General features: G+C 44.2%; 1 protein-coding gene across 5 annotated transcripts in view; it reads right to left on the bottom strand.

Annotated features, from left to right (window-relative positions):
- The window catches only part of HUS1 (HUS1 checkpoint clamp component), a 191,632-nt gene that overhangs the window by 136,126 nt on the left and 34,287 nt on the right, over nt 1–21,219 (bottom strand). For all 5 annotated transcript variants that reach the window (XM_063450627.1, XM_063450626.1, XM_063450623.1 and 2 more), the window contains exon 2: nt 17,631–17,758. In XM_063450627.1, coding sequence (XP_063306697.1) covers nt 17,631–17,758 — 128 coding nt within the window. The remainder of the gene's footprint in view (nt 1–17,630; nt 17,759–21,219) is intronic.

Genomic DNA, 21,219 nt, shown 5'->3' with positions numbered 1-21,219 from the left:
TGGGCACTCACCAAGAGGAACCCCTCTGCAGCCTGCCATACTCCTTGGGAGAAGACCGTGATCCGGCGGAACCCACGGCCCACGATCCTGCTGATGGGATCAATGGCGAATGGGCACAAGCGCCTGCTAAAGCCTCAGGCTGGCGGCCCACGGACACAGTACCACCACAACACCGGGAAAACTAAAAATCAAGCAATATTCACCTCGAGGTGCAACAGAATACCTGGTGGAGTATGAGGACGAGCAGTGAGCACGAGCAGCAAAGAGTTAACCTATCCTAAGGCTAGTCGGGCTGCAAATATAACGCTTCACATAAGCTGAGAGCCAAGACTAGGGATGGCAAACCAGCCTGTAAATTTGCCGCGGATACCTATTTCTATGCCTAGACATACCAGTGAGGTTACAACCAGCCGAGACCCAGTAGTAGTAGTAGTGATTCGCTACTATTTTGGCCCGTTTAGCTAGTTTAGCATGTATAACATTATTGTTGACAAACTTATAAAAAAGAGGCTGTTATACTCGGGAGCATATGCAACCATTGTACAAATAGTTATTCACAACGTATGTTTTTCATGCATTAACCCCATGTTTTACTTTCTGTATTGACCCATCTTACACATCAATAAAAACAAAGAATGACAAAAAAATAAAAATAACTAACATTACAGAATTTATATCCTTCGAGTTTCTCTTCATCAAATCAATTAGTATTCTATTTTGTGTCAATATTTGTCTTTGATATAGATTATAAAATAGTGTCAAGGATATTATACTTATATGGTAAATCTTAAAAAAAAAAAAAACTAATATTTTATAGAAGAAAAAGATACAACGGTGTGTACAGGCTACCTAATATATAGGTGCAGTATAACAGCAAAAGCGTGTGTGGATCAACAGCAAAAGCATATGTGAGGAAGGCTGAACTTGATGGACGCAAGTCTCTTTTCAGCTATGTAACTATGTAATATAAGTGTACCCCACAACACTTAAAATATAAATAGAATAGCAATTAAAAAATATACTACACCAAACAGTAGATAGATATAGATTTTCTCAAAACTGGAACAATCTAAAATACAAAAGGTAAAATATATAGTGCAGACGGTAAATATATAAAAACAAGCCCCAATTTAGGATAAAACTCACAGGATGTAGAGCCGCCCCAGGCTCTATATAGTAAGCTTAAGTGTGCCTAGCCAGGCTAAAAGCGACATCTTTTAAAAAGAACAGCACACAATTAATTTAAAATGTAACAAATTTATTATAATGAAATATATTAAAAATGGCAATTGAACAGTGATATCAATAAGTATAAAAGGCGTATAGCCTAAAAATACCACATAAAGATAAAGAAGTCCCACAGTCAAACAAAAAAATAAATAGCAGAAGGGTTTCGACTCCCGATGGAGTCTTCCTCAGTGCTGCAGTCCTGTCTCCCTGGTCACAATAAATACTGTCTGTAACCATCTTCAAGCCGGCACAGCTGTGTGATTTCCTATTTATAGCATTCTGTTTCCAGTGCGGCATGTACATGTCATCATTCTGCTCCTGTTACGTGACACAGACGTAATCGCGTCACTTCCGGATTTCCAATCCCAACATAAAAAGGGCAAAGAAGAATAAAGTCCCATATTCCAAAGGGGCAAAAAAATGAGTCCACAAAAAAAATAAAGTATAAATGTAATAACCCATATAATAAAGCATACCTAAAAAATAAACAAGTTAAAATAGTATATGTATTAATTAACAAATACAAAAGACCATAAACAAAGAACAATTAATAGAAAAAAGTGCATACAAGAAAACGTAATACAGAACCCTTTTCTATTAGTTAGGCTGTGAGTGAGTAGAACATTTCCTTGGACTTGGTGGCTTTTTGGATGATCAATTGACTTTTATCTTGGAGGCCATTCAGTTTATTTTATGCCACAATTATTTTTGATTCGAGGGTGTGACGGATCACCTGGCACCCCGACTGGGCACTTCCGCCAACAGTTGCTTCCTAGCTGATGACGAGGACCATAAGCACCACAGACTCCACAACTGCAGTAGCTTAGCTGGAATCTCGCTGTCTTCCTCCCACCCTGAATCACCCTCTGATATCCAGGACCGTGAGGGAAAAACCTCTCCTACTCCAGAGAGCATAGCAGGAACAGCTCTTATAAGAGCTAGTGATTAGAACCCAGGGGAGCATAAGGAGTATAGCAATCCCTAGTGTGAAAATGGCAGTATAGCCGTTCCCCTCCAAACATGAGACGAGGCTACGTGTTGAGGGTTAAGCAGGAACTCTCCTTTAATGGTGCCACACTGGCCTTTTATGATATGCCCCAAGCAAGGTGTATTCCCACATGGACCTTGTTGGGCACAGGGACACAAAGGGAATAAAACAATAAGAACAGTAATTAACTGTACGACACTCCCATAACACACATACAATCCCTCCCCTCTGCCTGTGAGATAACTGAATAAAGTACTGTATGTAGCTTCATTATTTCCAGGCAGAAAAACATTTTTTTAAGAAGTCCCATAATTACCCCAAAACACAACATACCCCCATCTTACACACGAGCATTTCATGCCCAAAACAGTTCCCTAAAATCGCTAGAACCATTGTTTAAAGTACTAATAGCCATAAATAGGGTCTCTCAACAATAATAAATTAAAGGGGCCATAGTCACAGGGTAAAAGGCTGGCAAGTAGTCCCCTCCAAACCCCAGTGGCAAAGTGGCTTTTGCCACAGAGGGGTCTTACTTTATACAACTTATTGGTAAGATGACCAGGTCCGCACCCAGTTATGGCAATCTTTTCATGACCCACTGGGAGGAAACTTTCCTCTCAGGGGAGCATGTGTGGAGTCCCCCCCAGGGATTTAATTTGCCACATACAAGACTTCCAATTAAAGGAAGAAATTATGAGAAAAGCCCGCACGGAGAGAACATGGAGCATTGAGGGGCAGGCAATAGAGATCTACAATGACCTCTCCCACCTCACCCTGCAGGCCCGGAGAGCCCTACGGCCCCTCACCGCTGCTATGCAGGATGCCCAGATACGATACAGGTGGCAGTTCCCTTTTGCCCTCTCAGCTAGACAGGGCACCACGGAAGCCATAATAAGAACGCCGCAAGATCTACTGGCCTTCCAGGAAGCCCTAGACCTCCCCCGCATTCCTATTCCGGACTGGACTACATGCCCGCTTAATGAACGCCTCACAGGGCGGCCAACACGCCGCACCACCCAACAGGGACCCGACAGAGATGCCCCACACACTCATCACCGACTAATCGACCCCGAAGAATAGAGAGATGGAGAAATCAGCCCCCCCTCCCGCCACCTACCCAGCAACACCAGCCTGAATACAAAAGAGCTCTTCTGCCCATAACCACACGGGGAGATGCGGGAATGGTAAGGCGATCCCGAAGACATCTACCCGATTATATTACCTTTTTCTTGAACCCCGCCTCCTCCTTCCCTGACAACCAGGGATAAGAAAAATTGAAGCCCATCTAAAAGGCAAACCACCAGAAGCGGACATCTCCATGGCACAACATCTGCCCTCACCTTGGATCTACACCAGCACCTCACAGGCCTATAGACTTATCATCACCCAGAAACCACCTGGCCTCACCAACTCACAGGGCTGACTCCCAAAGCCCCGGAGCCCATAACCCGCTCAGGAACACCGCTGCCTTAAAAGGGACAACCCCGCAGAGCCCGCCAGCACGCCTACAACCTGACTGGCGCCACGCAAGCTCCTGCTGTCATACAGCACGAGACACAGGGTCCCACCTGTAGAGCCCCAACCCCTTCACGGGGACACCCGCTGACATGATACCTTGAACTGGCACCTCGGTATCGCACTGGACTGCTTGTAAAGGACTCAAATACCGAAGACTGACTTGAAAGAGCAAGTATAACACACTGAAAGAGCAAGTATCACACCTCGTATACACCTGCACACCACCTTATACACACACACACACTCAATGCACTCAAAAGGAAACTCATACACGCATCCAAAACAATCATAGACACCCACACCACCTAACCAACCCAGACACACACACCCAGAACATACCCGCAACACGTGCAGACCCGGTAACACACACCCCTCTGAGGCCCTCACACACGAATACACTCCAGACACCACGCATACACTAGAGGGCGTGGAATCATCACTCACCAACTATTATACCACATACCACAGGATAAATGCTACTTTTTGTCTACTCAGAATTGATGGCGAGAGTACCCAAACCTGATGCTTTGTTTCACTCTCAGGATGTGTTTGAGTGGCCCACAGAGGGTGTTGGTAGCACCTATACTCGCTGGCTCCAACAAAGGTATTGCTCACTGCTAAATAACTGTTTGCTTACTTCGCTACCCCTTTCTTACTCACCCCCCACATCTCTCCTCCAAACAAAATTACCCCCTTTCCCACTTCCCCCCCCCCCCCCCTCTCCTAGCTCTCTGTACTCTCCCTACGCTGCTCAATAAAACATGTAGGATAAAAGCGCACCACAGGGCGCATACTTCATGCGATCTCACGATGGGCTCCCTGTGATGCGCGGGCATGGTCAGAATGTTTCTAACTGTTTCTTAATGTTCATAAAAGGTACTGCTGTTCTCCCTGATAATGGGGACATAACCTATGCAACCATGTTCGATATGTTGTGCTTATGTTGTTCTCATGATGTTCTCACGAATGTTGTTCTTACGTACGCTCTTAACGCACCTACATACTGAATGCTGTACGGCAAGCATCATGTGGCTACTACTGTGGCCACTCACCTCACTGAAAACTAGACCGCTAGAACGGCCCTGACCCCTCTGGGGGCCAGATACCACAGCTACTGGGCAGCAGGAGACGGCCGCGGATAGACAGTGATACATCACCGGACAACACCTTAGGTGACCTACCAAACTATCAACGCCACCGGCCCCACGGGTTTACTGCCAACAGACTGTGAGGTGGCTACGACGGACACTGTCCTCGGACACCCACCTACCAGCGGCACATTACCCCTAACACCAGTCGCCTATGCGACTCAACAACACCGACATACACTACACATGCCGACTACCTTTCCAAACCCGCCTAACCTCCCCCCAACCCCCACCTCTTTTCTTTCTGGGTACCATCACCCTCCCTCCACTCGCCTCCAACACCCCCCCCCCCCCCACCCACTAACTCCATTCCGGAGCCGTCTCCGGGCATGCGGGGGAAGGCATTAAGCTCTACACGATCAACGCGAAGGGATTAAACTCTCCACAAAAACGAGCAAGAGCACTGAGAGAAATCCGAGCACTCAAGATATCAATAGCTTTCTTTCAGGAAACACACTTCCTAGCAACACAGGCCCCCAAATTCTCAGATAAATACTTTCCAACCGGCTACTACGCGCATAACCCCTCCACCAAATCCAAAGGAGTGGCCATACTGTTCTCGGCGGACACCCAGTTCCGCCTGGAAGCGGAGGAGAGGGACCGGGAAGGAAGATACCTCTTTCTCAAAGGGCATATAGGTGACACCCAAGTAACACTTGCGAACCTATACCTCCCAAACAAAGGGCAAAAACAATTTTCGGCTCTGCGAAACCTGGACGCGTTCAGCGCGGGAACCGTCATAATAGGAGGAGACCTCAACGCCCCCCTAGACCCCAGAATGGACACATCTAAAGGGAGCTCCACAATCCCAGAACACGTCAGAGGACTGAGGACCCTCCTCGCAAGCCACCAACTCGTAGACTGCTGGTGCATCCTACACCACGCAGAGAAAGACTACACCTACTACTCATCACCACACAAATCCTACTCGAGGATAGACTACTTCCTTACCCAGCACAGAGAGTTAGACACACTGCGCTCAGCTCGTATCGCCCCCATGACCTGGTCGGATCACGCACCAGTGATACTCACCATCGAAAACCCTAGACCTTTCCGATCACAATGGACATGGAAACTCAATGAATCACTCTTAGAGGACCCGCAGATACAAACAGAAATTAAAAACGCGCTAGACCACTTCTTCCTCACCAACAAGACAACAGACAGCACACCAACGACCATCTGGGAAGCGCATAAATGCGTTATCCGAGGGATTCTCATCAAACATGGCACCTGCCTGAAAAAACAGCGCACACAAGAAATTGCGCACCTCTCCATTCAACTGGCGCAACTGGAAACGCTCCACAAACATGACCTCCGAGACGACACCTACAAACAACTTCTAGAGATCAGAGCGAAACTCAACTCCTGTCTAACGTCAAAAATACAATTCCAATTCCAACTCACGAAAAAGACATTCTACGAATACGGAAACAAAAGCGGCAAATTGCTTGCTAGGGCACTGAGGGCCCGGAGACAGAAGAGCTACGTTCCAAAGATATCCCTGGCAGGGAACACGCTGCAGACCCCGAAGGCTATAGAAGAGGGCTTCCGGCAATACTACGCCTCATTATACTGCCTACCCCCAAACAACATACGTGCACACGAAGGAGAGGAGGCATTCAGAACACGGCAAAAATCATACATCGAACAGAATATCACTACCACGATGACACCCCAGGATATATCTGCACTAGAAGAAGATATAACGGAAGCGGAGATACATATGGCCATTAAACTGGCCAAACAAGGAAAGAGCCCCGGACCAGACGGATACACAGCAAAGTACTACAAAATGTTCGCAGATAAACTCGCCCCGCACCTACTTACACTCTTTAACGCAACACACTGCGGAGGCTCGCTGGACCCCAACATGCTGCTAGCACACGTCGTGGTACTCCCAAAAGAGGGAAAAGACCCCTCCTCATGCGCCAACTAAAGACCAATCTCCCTGTTGAACGCCGACCTCAAACTGTTTGCCAAAATACTGTCTCTGCGCCTCCAGCCCCTACTGCCGAACCTCATCCACCCTGATCAGGTGGGCTTTGTGGAAGGCCGGGAGGCCAGGGACAACACAATCAAGGCACTCAACCTTCTCCACGCGGCCCGGAGAAGACCCTTCCCCGCCCTGCTGGTCTCGACCGATGCGGAGAAGGTGTTCGACAGGTCCTTTCTAAGATACACCCTGGAACGCCTGGGGATGGGATCCCACATGTTGGCACGAATCCTAGCCCTATACGCCGATCCGGCGGCCCGAGTGCAAGTCAACGGGATGCTCTCTGACCCATTTGAGAAAAGGAACGGCACCTCTACTTTTTGTCATAAGCCTGGAACCGTTCCTCAATGCAATACGAGCCCAACCCCGCATAACAGAAATCGGGGGCAGCTGGGGAGCCAGCAAAGTCTCCGCCTACGCGGACGACCTCCTGTTCACAATCACCAACCCGGCAACCTCCCTCAGGGAGCTCACGCACCAATTCGACGTATACGGCACCCTATCCAACCTAAAAATAAACTACACAAAATCTGAAATTCTCAACGTAAACTGCCCCCCAGCACTGGCAACCGTGCTGCAAACAGAGTTCCCCTTCCACTGGTGCAAAGAAATGATCAAATACTTGGGGATCTGGCTGTCGGCAGACCTGTCGAACATCTACCGCATCAACTTCCCGCCCCTCCTCGAGCGGATACAGAAGGACCTCAACTCCTGGCAGCTCCCGCACATTACGTGGCTAGGGAGGATCAGTGTCCTCAAAATGAATATTCTCCCGCGACTCCTGTACCTCCTACAAACCCTACCAATCCAGGTCCCCAAAACATTCCTGTCACAAACCCGTAAAACTGACGGAATACGTCTGGGCCCGCAAAAAGGCGAGACTAAACTTCGCCACCCACACCAGACCCAAACTACAAGGAGGCCTGGGATTACCCGATATAACAAAATACAGACATGCTTTAAACCTCCAGCGATTGATCGAATGGCCCGAAAGACAAACTATGGATATCCATAGAGGCCAGCTTCTCACCCCTGATACCCCTGACGCTGCTCTCCTGGCTGCCGAAAACCATGGCTGGGGAGCTACCAAGAAAACATCCAACCATAAAAGCTACAATGGCAGTCTGGGGGAGACTGGCGACCCGGGCGGACTTAGCCCCAGAACTCTCACCACTGTGCCCCATATCACACAACCCGAAATTTACCCCAGCATTAGACCCCCACTACACGTCTGCCCTGGGCCTGCCGACCCCCTGCAGACTGAAAGACATCTACAACCAAGGCACGATCACACCCCTGGAAACCCTGGTCCCAAATACCCCACACACTACGCTATTACGCTGCAGATACCACCAACTCACCAGGTTCCTGAGAAGCATACCGACTCTAGACTCGGCATCGCGAACGCCCTCCGTGTTTGAGACTATCTGCACAAATCCCCCCTCCCCCCCCCACACGCAATCTCGATCCTATACCTTATGCAAACCACCACCCCCACCAACGCACCCCCCCTTACTTCACCAAGTACTGGGAAAGGGATCTGGGACACGCGCTCTCAGCGGAACAATGGTCAACGGTGTTCACACTCACACACAAAGCCTTCATCTCCACCAAATTCCAAGAAACAGGATATGCGCTCACACTGGTACAGGACACCAGAAAAGCTAACCACGATGAATGCCACAAACGAACCGGAATGCTGGAGATGCGGGAGGGAACTAGGATCCCTCTTCCATATATGGTGGTCCTGCCCACTCATCTAGCCCTTCTGGACAGAGGTCCACAAAATACTCACAACCATAACAGATGCAAACCTGCAACCCACGCCCGAAACATACCTACTCCAACTAACGACGATCCCCCATCAACAGTTTTAAAAAAAACGGCGATCCCACACTTCCTGAACGCAGCCCGCAGCCTCATCCCGGGACACTGGACACAACGCACGGCTCCGACGATCAGAGAGTGGATGACCAGAGTGGAGGACATCAGCGCATAGAGGAGCTAATCCACTCCGCAACGGGACGCATACAACGCTACCACGAAGCGTGGTACCACTGGCTCCAATGGCTCGCCTCCACTGCAACAAACGCGGGGGCTGCACAACACTCGGCAATGGAGGAAGACGCTGACGCCCTGGCGGACCCGGCTGGCGACAATGCGGAATTACCACCTAATCCCTGGGAGCAGCCGTAGAAATTTATTTATTTTATTTTTTGCCAACAAAATTGTATACTAACCGTATGCGTGGAAAACGATTTAAAGAAGATTTGGCGGGTGATAGCCAGCACTTTAACAATGTATTAGTTGCTTTTAGTCAAAAGTTTCGCTTGTACGCTGTGTCGTATATAGTGTTTTTTTTTTTTTTTAATGGAGGGGAGAAACACATAAAACAACGTAATTTAAACAATCTTGTATAATGTAGTTATAAATACGAAAACCGCGAGACTGTAAATAACTGTCCGTAGTTAACCATGGGCACTTTGAGTACCCCAATTGAAGGGACTGAGTAAAGAACCCACATATAAATACACACATTTATATTAAGCCTTTAGCAGCATTTACCCGCTTGAGCTTTGGCCAACCACCAGATAGTGATAAAGCCAAAACCAACCAGGCTATGCCACATATGATTGACAGCATATATGTTATTTTAAATGGAAGTGGTAACATGTGAGTGAAAAGTCAATTTGAACCAACAAGCGTTTATACCCCATGAATTGCTAGTTTGCGGTAACGGAGGGGTAAAATATTTAACACGAAATGGTTGATAGAAATTATTATTATCATCATCATCATAATCCTCCTAAAAGAGTTAATTATCCGAGTATAATGTTTGAGAGGTTTTAACTGACTGAATTCTTTTATAAAACAATTAAAAGATTAAAGTACAGGATTTAATAATGACGTGTCTATTACTGGCGTGCAAGTGAAGAGTAGCAGGTTAAAATGATAGTCAGTTTATAACCCATCTGATAATTAAATTCAGTTTTGAAACAGTGTACAATTTGAAAATTCATTGAAAGTTATAAAAACATTTAAATGAATGAAATCAACACATATTGAACATACACATTGACTAAATTACATACCAACAGTAAAACCAGCCTACATGCGGGGAAAAGCAGTGCTATGAATGAAATAGCCGAATAAAGCCCGGAATCATTAAGTAGGATCGCACGTAAATATAAGGGTAAGTGTATTTGAAGCGTTTGGTCGGTACCACAAAGCCGGTATGCGGCAAGTATCCAAGAGGACCCTATATGCGCCGTGCCCCCTGTGAGTATGTGTGGGGGGTCCCTTTGAGCACAGCTAGAGTCCGGGGAGCCTGAGGGACAAAGGGGTTCCCGAACTGATGCAATACGTGGCGGTGGCGTGAGATGACTCACTGTTTTACCCGGGAGACAGCCTCGTGGAGGAAACTCGAAAGGTGAAACTCTCGCCCGCTGCCGCGTCTGGATCACGTGAACCGGAAGTAGATCGAAGCACTTCCGGGAACGTCGACACACACACACACACACACACACACAGCTCAAAAAAATTAAGGGAACACTTAAACAACACAATGTAACTCCAAGGCAATCACACTTCTGTGAAATCAAACTGTCCACTTAGGAAGCAACACTGAGTGACAATCCATTTCACATGCTGTTGTGCAAATGGAATAGACAACAGGTGGAAATTATAGGCAATTAGCAAGACACCCCCAATAAAGGAGTGGTTCTTCAGGTGGTGACCACAGACCACTTCTCAGTTCCTATGTTTCCTGGCTGATGTTTTGGTCACTTTTGAATGCTGGCGGTGCTGTCACTCTAGTGGTAGCATGAGACGGAGTCTACAACCCACACAAGTGGCTCAGGAAGTGCAGCTTATCCAGGATGGCACATCAATGCGAGCTGTGGCAAGAAGGTTTGCTGTGTCTGTTAGCGTAGTGTCCAGAGCATGGAGGCGCTACCAGGAGACAGGCCAGTACATCAGGAGACGTGGAGGAGGCCGTAGGAGGGAACAACTCAGCAGCAGGAACACTACCTCCGCCTTTGTGCAAGGAGGAACAGGAGGAGCACTGACAGAGCCTCGCAAAATGACCTCCAGCAGGCCACAAATGTGCATATGTCTGCTCAAACGGTCAGAAACAGACTCCACGAGGGTTGTATGAGGGCCCCATGTCCACAGGTGGGGGTTGTGCTTACAGCCCAACACCGTGCAGGACGTTTGGCATTTGCCAGAGAACACCAAGATTGGCAAATTCGCCACTGGCGCCCTGTGCTCTTCACAGATGAAAGCAGGTTCACACTGAGCACATGTGACAGACGTGACAGAGTCTGGAGACGCTATGGAGAATGTTCTGCTGCCTGCAACATCCTCCAGCATTACCGGTTTGGCAGTGGGTCAGTAATGCTGTGGGGTGGCATTTCTTTGGGGGGCCGCACAGCCCTCCAAGTGCTTGCCATTAGGTACAGAGATGAGATCCTCGGCCCCCTTGTTCCTCCTAATGCAAGATAATGCTAGACCTCATGTGGCTGGAGTGTGTCAGCAGAAGGCATTGATGCTATGGACTGGCCCGTCCGTTCCCCAGACCTAAATCCATTTGAGCACATCATGTCTCGCTCCATCCACCAACGTCACGTTGCAACACAGACTGTCCAGGAGTTGGCAGATGCTTTAGTCCAGGTCTGGGAGGAGATCCCTCAGGAGACCATCCGCCACCTCATCAGAGGCATGCACAGGCATTGTAGGAAGGTCATACAGACACGTGGAGGCCACACACACTACTGAGCCTCATTTTGACTTGTTTTAAGGACATTACATCAAAGTTGGATCAGCCTGTAGTGTGTTTTTCCACTTTAATTTTGAGTGTGAGTCCAAATCCAGACCTCCATGGGTTGAAAAATGTGATTTCCATTTTTTTATTTTTGTGTGATTTTGTTGTCAGCACATGCAACTATGTGCTGGGTGGGAGTGTAAACACCTTTGTTCTTTTCAGCTCCTTTCGTTTCAAACGGGTTTTTCCAGCGTAATGTCCCAAATATAATACAAGTTCTGCTTTCTTATTCAAGATGTTTCTTTGTTTGAACAAGTTCATATTCCGATCTTTTACATAAGTGTCCATACAGAATTGCGTTTAAAGTCCGTATTAATTCCTGTATTCTAGTTGTTGGGAAAGCAGGGACTCCTTCCTGCTTCCCCCATTCTGTGCAGCAGTTATTACCAGGGGCTTCTGGTAAGTTTTAGCCCCACCTCCGCTGGCATATTAGCCCCACCTCTTCCTCATTAAGCTTCGCCCCACCACTCGGTAAGCCCCACCCCATCGCTATTTTTTCCTCTACCGGGTACCCGCTTTACCTCCCCTTGCACAGCGGTCACCTGGCAATGTGCGAGCTGTGTCGGCCGCATGGCGCCCCCTGGTCCATGGCGCCCTGTGCGGCCGCACAGCTCACACCTCTAAGGCCGGCCCTGACTATATTTAACCCTGTAAGTTTCCAAGACACCATAAAACCTGTACATGGTGGGTACAGGTTTTACTCAGAAGACGTTGCTGAATACAAATATTAGTGTCAAAACAGTAAAATGTATTACGATAATATAGTCAGCCAATATTGGCATTCAAATTAGTTTTATGTATTTTTCACACAGAAACAAATATTAAAGCGGCACGGTCATGCCGAACTTACCTTTATTTAATCGATTCCTCTTCTCTCCCTCTCTCAGGATCTGTTCTTCATTTCTTTCAATCTGCTCTAGTCTTCTTTAAAACATACGACAAAGTAGGGACTATTTGTCTTATGGAGGTTTCCTACACTTGACCATCTCTGACCAGCGGAGGAGCAAAGTGTGCTTCATTTCCGGTGGTCAGATAAATTTTCCCACAATTCTTAGCTCCCTTCCTCCCTGTTCCCGTGATGCATCCTGTCACTATCCACCTAAAACAGGACGCCGGCAAAACTACCTAATTGCGTCCTAACAGAATGAGAACAGTTTCTCCATTCATGTTAGAAAGCAATTCGGGACTTTGTTCGGATCGGAATTTCATTTGAATGAATGAAAATCCAATCTAATTTGTTCCGCGGCTGTATCTTGCAGCCGCTTAGTAGATAGCTCCCTGATACCATGGGAATTAGGAGCTATCTAACAAAAGGCTGAAAGACCTAAATTGGTATTTCAGCCACATTTACTTATACCAAGTAAAGATTACTTAATATTAGTACATTTTCTGCCCCTACTTGCAACACCGCGAGTAGGGGCATGTCTATTAAACCGTGCTCAATGTTTAAAAAAAAAAAAAAAAAGGAAAACACTTTCCATCTGATGTCTTCTTTTTTCTAAAATCTTAATTTTTCAGCCCCAAAAAAGGCCAAATAAAAACCATAATACCCAAACTTGTAAAAAAAAAACACGCCGCTAAATTTTTTTTAGCTATCTTCACCTGGCGAGGGCAAGGCGCAGACTGAGCTCCGCAGGGTGGTTAAAGTCTTATAAAGCCTTGCCCCACCCTGCAATTAGGCTCAGAACACCGATTGGTTGACTTGGAATTCAACTAGAGTGCTAGTCATTTTACACTTGTGTTATAGCGAGTAGGGGCATTCGGGAGATTTTTAATCTCCCTTATGCTATTATGGGGGTCATATTGCCGCTTCTATATTTACATTTTACAAGGAGGGAGCTGCGCGCCGGTAGCTCCTTCCTTGTAATAAACTGATATTCAGTGTTTGTTTGTTCGTCTGACATTTCTATTCATTCATCTTTCTGACGAATGAATGAATGAAATTCCCGTTCACATGCCCAAGTGTTTAACTGGGCATGTGCGGGACTCTACCAGCGCTATCTAGTGTGGGCAAATGACGTGTCCCTAAGGGACTTCATCTACCCACACAAAGATAGCGGCGCCCTGAACACAAAATAAAGTTAAAACATTGGTAATATGGGGGGCTTAGGGTCATTTGCGGGTCAGTTAGATGTAGTGGAGTCAAGGGGGGGTTAAAAAAAAAAAAAAAAAAAGAGAAAACGGGATTCGGCCATGACATTGCCGCCAGTAACTTTGGCCAGTGTTTGTGACAAACTGGCTACTAAAAAAGACTGGACATACTGTAACGTATCGCCTGGCACCCCGACTGGGTACCTCCGTTAAAGGATGCTCCTAGCGTTTCCTGAGGACTCCAAGCACTCTGGCAGACACCACAATCACCGAATCTGAGAAGCATATAAATCCTCTCAAGCCTCTGAATGCTGAAGACAGTTGAATAGGAACCATACGAATAGGTTTTCAATCCTAGCAGTCAAACTGGAACAGCATACAATAAATCCTCCCCCAATAATGAGACGACACTTCACTTTGAGGGTAAAACAGGAACTCTGGACTGGCTCATCCAGCCTGGCTTTTATTTCCATCTCACACATACAGGCCACACCCAGGGGGAGGCATAAAATAACCAATCCGAGATATGGTACAACCCACACATCCCCTCCCCTTAGCCTGAGAGATAATACACTTATTATTCAGTTTAAAACATAACTTTTACACAATATCTATAACTTCAAAACCATACATCACATTCACATACAAATTCAGACTCAGCATACTTTAAACATAAACACTTCCAAAATTCAGGCAAATCCCTCCAGTGGATCAAAAGTTACACGGAAGTCCTTTTATGACCGACCGCAACCACATTTTCTTGCCCAAAACAGTTCCATAGATTTGGGCTGTGCGGTCGGTCAATTCCTGGCATAAAAGTCCCATTCGAAGTGTGCCTGTACTTCGACTTTGGTCGAAGTGTCGAAGTGGAGTTGATGTTAAGGGTCGGCGGTGTTCGAAGTTAAAATGGCCGCCGCCACGTGGTCCTTTGTCCGATACCGGCCACTTCGACAGCTTCGACAAAATTATGCTCAGCTAAGTCTTCTGAGTAAAACAATATGCCTAATGTATGACCTAGACACTATTTTGTTAATTTACAGTGCTGTAAAAGAGACGTGACAAGTTCAGGTTTTTAAGTGTGAATTTCCATGGAGGGTTTTAATGCGTCCGTGTCCCACTTTGGAGCACTTGAGCAGGCTACATATTACAACTACGCCATAAAGGCATTCCATTTCTTAAGGAACACATCCCAGGGTATTTCAAAAGGCATATTTTGAACCTTAGCGTGGGATAATTTCTCCGCTAGCTTGTACCAAGTGTAGTGGTAAAAAGCGTTTTTTCTGCTTTTTTGACACACAAAGTGAGTTTGCACAGTATATATTTTTTTTTAAAAAACTTTCCTAAACTTTCTTAAAGCTTTTTTTTTTTTTTAAACAGATTTAACATTTCTAAGCTTTTTTTTTTTTTTACCGTTAACCCCTAACTAGCAGTAAGCAGCACTAACAGTAAATTCCCCACTTTCCCATAACGCCTTCCCAACCCAGCTAGAAAAATATACAATTATAAAAAATAAATAAAAGTTAATCCTCAGGGGTTAAAAAAATTAGATCACAGTATAATACTGTGATCTGTATTTTGATCACTGTAGGCAGTGATCAACTGGAACGTTATTAAAAAAATAAAAACATTTTTTTAAACTTTTTAAAGCTTATTTTAAAACTTTCAACGTTAACCCCTAGTTAGCCTAATACCAAATCCCCCAATTCCCCACTAACTTCAAACCACCCCAGCTCGCTTAATATAGAATTTTAAAATATTTAAATGAATTAATAAAATACATTTAACCCCTGAGGGTTGAAAAAAAAAAAAAAAAAAAAAAAAATCAGTTGACCGTAACTGACTGACTGTAAGTCAGTGATCAATTGGTAGGGAAGGGGTTATTTTTTATTTAAAATGGGTAAAGTGGGGGGTTGGGGGGGGGAGGGGGGAAGAGGGGGCAGGGCCAGGCGGCCATGCTAGCAGGCTGCAAGACATTATGGCTCCCGAGGAATTTAGCTGAAATTCCGGTCCCCACCAGGCAAATAAACATCTTTGCAGGGCTCCTGTGCGACTCAACGCCGACAACTAACGACTACCAACAAAATAGCTGACAGCGACGCATCTTACTAACAGGTCGCTAGGAAAGAACCGCGCAGGGCGCCCTGAAGCAGACCTTACACAACACACAGCCAGAACCATGACCACCCCTGGAATACAAACGTAGCCAAGTGGACACTGTGGCCTGTAAAACACCACACCCGCACTCACTTAACGACCGGGTAATAGGATCACGGCGATCCACGGACACTTTGCCCTGCAGCGGGTCCTTGGGACTCAATGGACTCTGAGGAGCCCTGTGAAGATTATCCTTATGCTGCAGAACAGGACACCTACTAACACCATTCATGAAGCCAAAACCGACGGCTACCTCAGCTCCTCATGACGGAAGGCATCTAAGGCGCACACCGCAGGACTCATCACCGACAGCCCTAACAGAAGACACCTTGGCTGTGGATACCACTAAAAGGACATATCTGCTGCCAATGTCACAGTTGAAGTTGCAGTACATGTCGGTTTTACTACCCTGATTATTGTAGACGACAACCCAGTAAGCCACAATCCACCTGGTGGTACATTACCTAAGTGATTATCTTAGCTAAGCTATTGTTTTATATAAGCGTCTGTATACACATCAATAATCTATATACTTAAATAATCACGCACTCAGTCTCTGGTCCCAAGCAGACTCCTAGTATAATGTCTTAACATGTGCGGTGATTGTACTTAATGTTAGCAGCATGATTCAAAGTGTTCAACAGTATGTGGTTTGATATGTACTGGAGGTTACCACGACACTCTGTTTAAAATTGATTAGTATCTTCTTCAGTATTAACACATTATCTGTCAATCGCATGCCTATAACCCCTTCAGTATCCTTATATCTATTCTTATAGCCATCCAGGTAATCAGTGTGCATACCCTGCTTTGCTAACACTTATGAGCTCTCCCCACTGAGATACCTATTGAACCTGTTAATTAAACTTTAAAATGTACAGTGATACAGACATATGTTAAATTGTTCAAGTTATGCTCTCTCATGATCAATGTCTATGTACGTCTGTGAAACTTGCAATGCACAACAAAAAGAAAGAATAAAAAAAAAAAAAAAATGGGTAACTGTGGGGGGGTGCAAATTTAATTAAACTTTATTTTTTGTAGGGAGAAGCAGATCACTGCTGATCTGTTTCCCTGCACTTCACACAGAACCCGGAAGTGCAGGGAGGTGGATGGTAAGTGCCTGCAGCACATGTGCTCGCTCTGACAGCCTGTCAGAGCGAGCACTGCTGCAGGAGCAGCGTGATCGGGTACTCCTGGTCTGCCTCTAATACAGTGGCAGACCGGAGCACAGTTAACCCTGCGATCGCGGCGATCAGGGGTTAATTTTAACCCATGACGGACCTGGTCCGTCACCCGTCGTTAAGGGTCTCCCCTGGGTGACGGACCAGGACAGTCATTCGTCATTAAGGGGTTAAGGGGTTAAATTATGGTGGAATAAATAAACTGTGCAAATTCTAATTTGTAATTTTATGAAATGCTAAGACAGACTTAAATAACCCATGAATTGTAATACTAACCAATCTTCTTGTTTGGACCCAGTTACCTACTAATAAGCACCCTTTGGATTGGCTTTGCCTAATTTGTGAGGAAATTCTACACATTTCTCCAGAACTGACACAGGGGTTACCTGAAATATGGTCTAAATAATTGGTTCTCTCAAGAGTGCAGCTTTCATACAGCTGCAACAGAAAAACACTATTTAAAATAGTTCCCACATTCAACAAAAGACAATGTGCTTACTTGATTTAGCTCACACCACATGCTGACTCCTCCATTTGCTACTTTATCAGTAAGAATAAAATAAAGCTTGCAGGCTGTAAGACGGAGAGTGCATGACTTTGTCAACTTAGCAATAGTATTCAAAATTCCTGTAAAAAAAATAAATAAAAAAATTATATACACACACATAAATACATGCAAGTAGATAAGTTCATTACAAATTATTATATATTTGGACAATTTTTCAAAATTGGCTGTCAGAAAATATAACATGAGTTCCATTTTCAAAATGGTAGATCTCACCAGCAAGTGTTTTTATTTCTACCGTTATTTAAAAATTATTTTTTAATACTGGTGTCAATTTCCAAATGTTGGGCCATTTGTTTTTTGGAGCCTGTCTCCATAAGTTTCAATTTAAAAATAGTTACCAAACTACAACTCATTGACTTTACTTGAACAAATATTAATATACAGTAGGTACAGATTTACTTCACACATACTGCTTTATCCTAGGTGCCTAACTGGTTACAATGAAAAAAAATAAATATATATATATTCATGATAAAGGATATTTTCAGTGCCTATGTAGAGATTCATGACAGTTTCATTTGAATATTGTTTAACAAAAAAAAAAAAAACTAACACATACAAACTGAAATAGCAGCAACATGACAAAGGAAAGCTCTTCACAAATAAAAACCCAACTCTCACATAAAGCTTTTATTAAAGGGACACTGGGCACCCAGACCACTTCAGCTCATTGCAAACTCCCATTATCCTTAACCCTTTCAGGACCGATGGCGGTTCAGGACCGTCATCAGAAACTTCCCCTTGAGGACCGGTGACCGTCCTGAACAGTCATGATGGTATTGGGGTACTTACCCGATCGCAGTCGTTCCCCCGTAAAAAAAAAAAAAAAAAAAAAAAAGCAAAAATAATAATATATATATATATATATATATATATATATTATATTATGTACATAATGTCAAACTAAGTGTATTTTTAAATATATACACATATGTGGATATAAAAATACACATTTAAATTACACACACATATATATATATATATATAAAAAATACAAATATAAATAAGTAAATAAAAAATGGAAAAACATTTAATAATTTTTTTTAAATTAAATATATATGTAATTTTATTCTAACGGTATTTTTATAAATATATATATATACACACACACACACACACAAATATATATATATATCTCAAAATACACTTAGAATGAAATGATATATATGTATTAATAAATAAAAATAATACGAAATATACATATGTCCATATATATAATTACATATATTTAAATTCTACATGCATATTTATGTAATATTTTTACATAATTACCGTATATACTCGAGTATAAGCCGACCCGAATATAAGCGAGGCCCCTAATTTTACCCCCAAAAAATGGGAAAACTTATTGACTCGAGTATAAGACTAGGGTGGGAAATGCAGCAGCTACTGGTAAATTTCTAAATAAAATTAGATCCTAAAAAAATTATATTGATTGAATATTTATTTACAGTGTGTGTATATAATGAATGCAGCGTGTGTATGAGTGCAGCGTGTGTGTAAATGAGTGCAGCGTGTGTGTAAATGAGTGCAGCGTGTGTGTAAATGAGTGCAGCGTGTGTGTAAATGAGTGCAGCGTGTGTAGAAATGAGTGCAGCGTGTGTAGAAATGAGTGCAGCGTGTGTAGAAATGAGTGCAGCGTGTGTGTAAATGAGTGCAGCGTGTGTGTAAATGAGTGCAGCGTGAGTGTAAATGAGTGCAGCGTGAGTGTAAATGAGTGCAGCGTGAGTGTAAATGAGTGCAGCGTGAGTGTAAATGAGTGCAGCGTGAGTGTAAATGAGTGCAGCGTGAGTGTAAATGAGTGCAGCGTGAGTGTAAATGAGTGCAGCGTGAGTGTAAATGAGTGCAGCGTGAGTGTAAATGAGTGCAGCGTGAGTGTAAATGAGTGCAGCGTGAGTGTAAATGAGTGCAGCGTGAGTGTAAATGAGTGCAGCGTGAGTGTAAATGAGTGCAGCGTGAGTGTAAATGAGTGCAGCGTGAGTGTAAATGAGTGCAGCGTGTGTGTAAATGAGTGCAGCGTGTGTGTGTTGCAGAGCCTTGATGGGGGTGGTCAATTTTATTATTATTTTTTTTAATAATTATTTAAATTTTTTTTTTTTTTCGTCCCCCCCTCCCTGCTTGATACATGGCAGGGAAGGGGGCTCTCACTCCCTGGTGGTCCAGTGGCATTGGCAGTTCAGTGGAGGGGGGCTGGCAGAGAGCGTTTACTTACCTCTCCTGCAGCTCCCTCCTCCTCCGCGCCGGTCCGGTCAGCTCCTCTGTCAGCTCACAGTGTAAGTCTCGCGAGAGCCGCACTATGACCCCGCGGCTCTCGTGAGATTTACACTGGGAGCTGACAGAGGTGCTGAACGGACCGGCGCGGAGGAGGGAGCTGACAGGAGCTGCAGGAGAGGAAATTGACTCTAGTATAAGCAGAGTTGGGGTTTTTCAGCACAAAAAATGTGCTGAAAAACTCTGCTTATACGGGAAGTAATTTTATTGATTGCAATTTGAGGGACATGCCTGACAACCCAGGCCGAAAGTCCAGAGATTTTAATTTGCTAGCACTGTGTTTAACCCTGTAATTTTCTATGACACCCTAAAACCTGTACATGGGGGATACTGTTTTACTTAGAGACTTTGCTGAACAAAAATATTAGTGCTTCAAAACAGTAAAACATATCACAGCGATGATATTGTCAGTGAAAATTAAGTGTTTTGCATTTTTCACACACAAACAGCACTTTCACTGATGATATTATTGCTGTAATACGTTTTACTGTTCTGAAACACTAATATTTGTGTTCAGCAAAGTCTCCTGAGTATGACAGTACCCCACATGTAGAGGTTTTATAGTGTTTTTGAAAGTTACAGGGGCAAACATAAGGCTTGTTTTTACTTTTTTTATTTTCATTGAAATTTGTAAGATTGGTTATGTTGCCTTTGAGACCCTATGGTAGACCAGGAATGAGAATTACCCCAATGATGGCATACCATTTGCAAAAGAAGACAACCCGGTATTGAAACTGGGGTATGTTCAGCCTTTTTTAAGTAGCCAAAGTTAGCGTTTTTTGCATTTTTAACACACAAACAAACATCAATGCTAACTTTGGCCAGTGTTTGTGACTAAGTGGCTACTAAAAAAGATTGGACATACCCCATATTGAATATCCTGGGTTGTCTACTTTAAAAAAAAATGTAGATGTGAGGTGTGATTCAGAGATTTATAACAGATAACAGTGTTACAATGTCACGATTGATAAATTTGAAAAATATATATTGAAACAGCAATTTCCTACTTGTATTTATAGCCCTATAACTTGCACACACACAAAAAAAAAAAGCATGTAAACACTGGGTGTTTTTAAACTCAGGATAAAATTTTTAATCTACCGGTATTTAGTGTTTTTTTTCCATTAGCTTTTGAAGATAAAAGATTTTTCAAGTAAAAGTCTAAAAAACATGTTTTTTTTTAATTTTTCACCATATTTTATTTTTTATGTTTAAGTAAAATATATGACATGATACAAATAATGATATT

Source organism: Pelobates fuscus, chromosome 4, assembly GCF_036172605.1.
Source record: "Pelobates fuscus isolate aPelFus1 chromosome 4, aPelFus1.pri, whole genome shotgun sequence".
NCBI classification, from domain to species: Eukaryota; Metazoa; Chordata; class Amphibia; order Anura; family Pelobatidae; genus Pelobates; species Pelobates fuscus.
The sequence above is the reverse complement of the archived record's forward strand: the minus strand, read 5'-3'. Positions and strand labels throughout refer to the sequence as shown.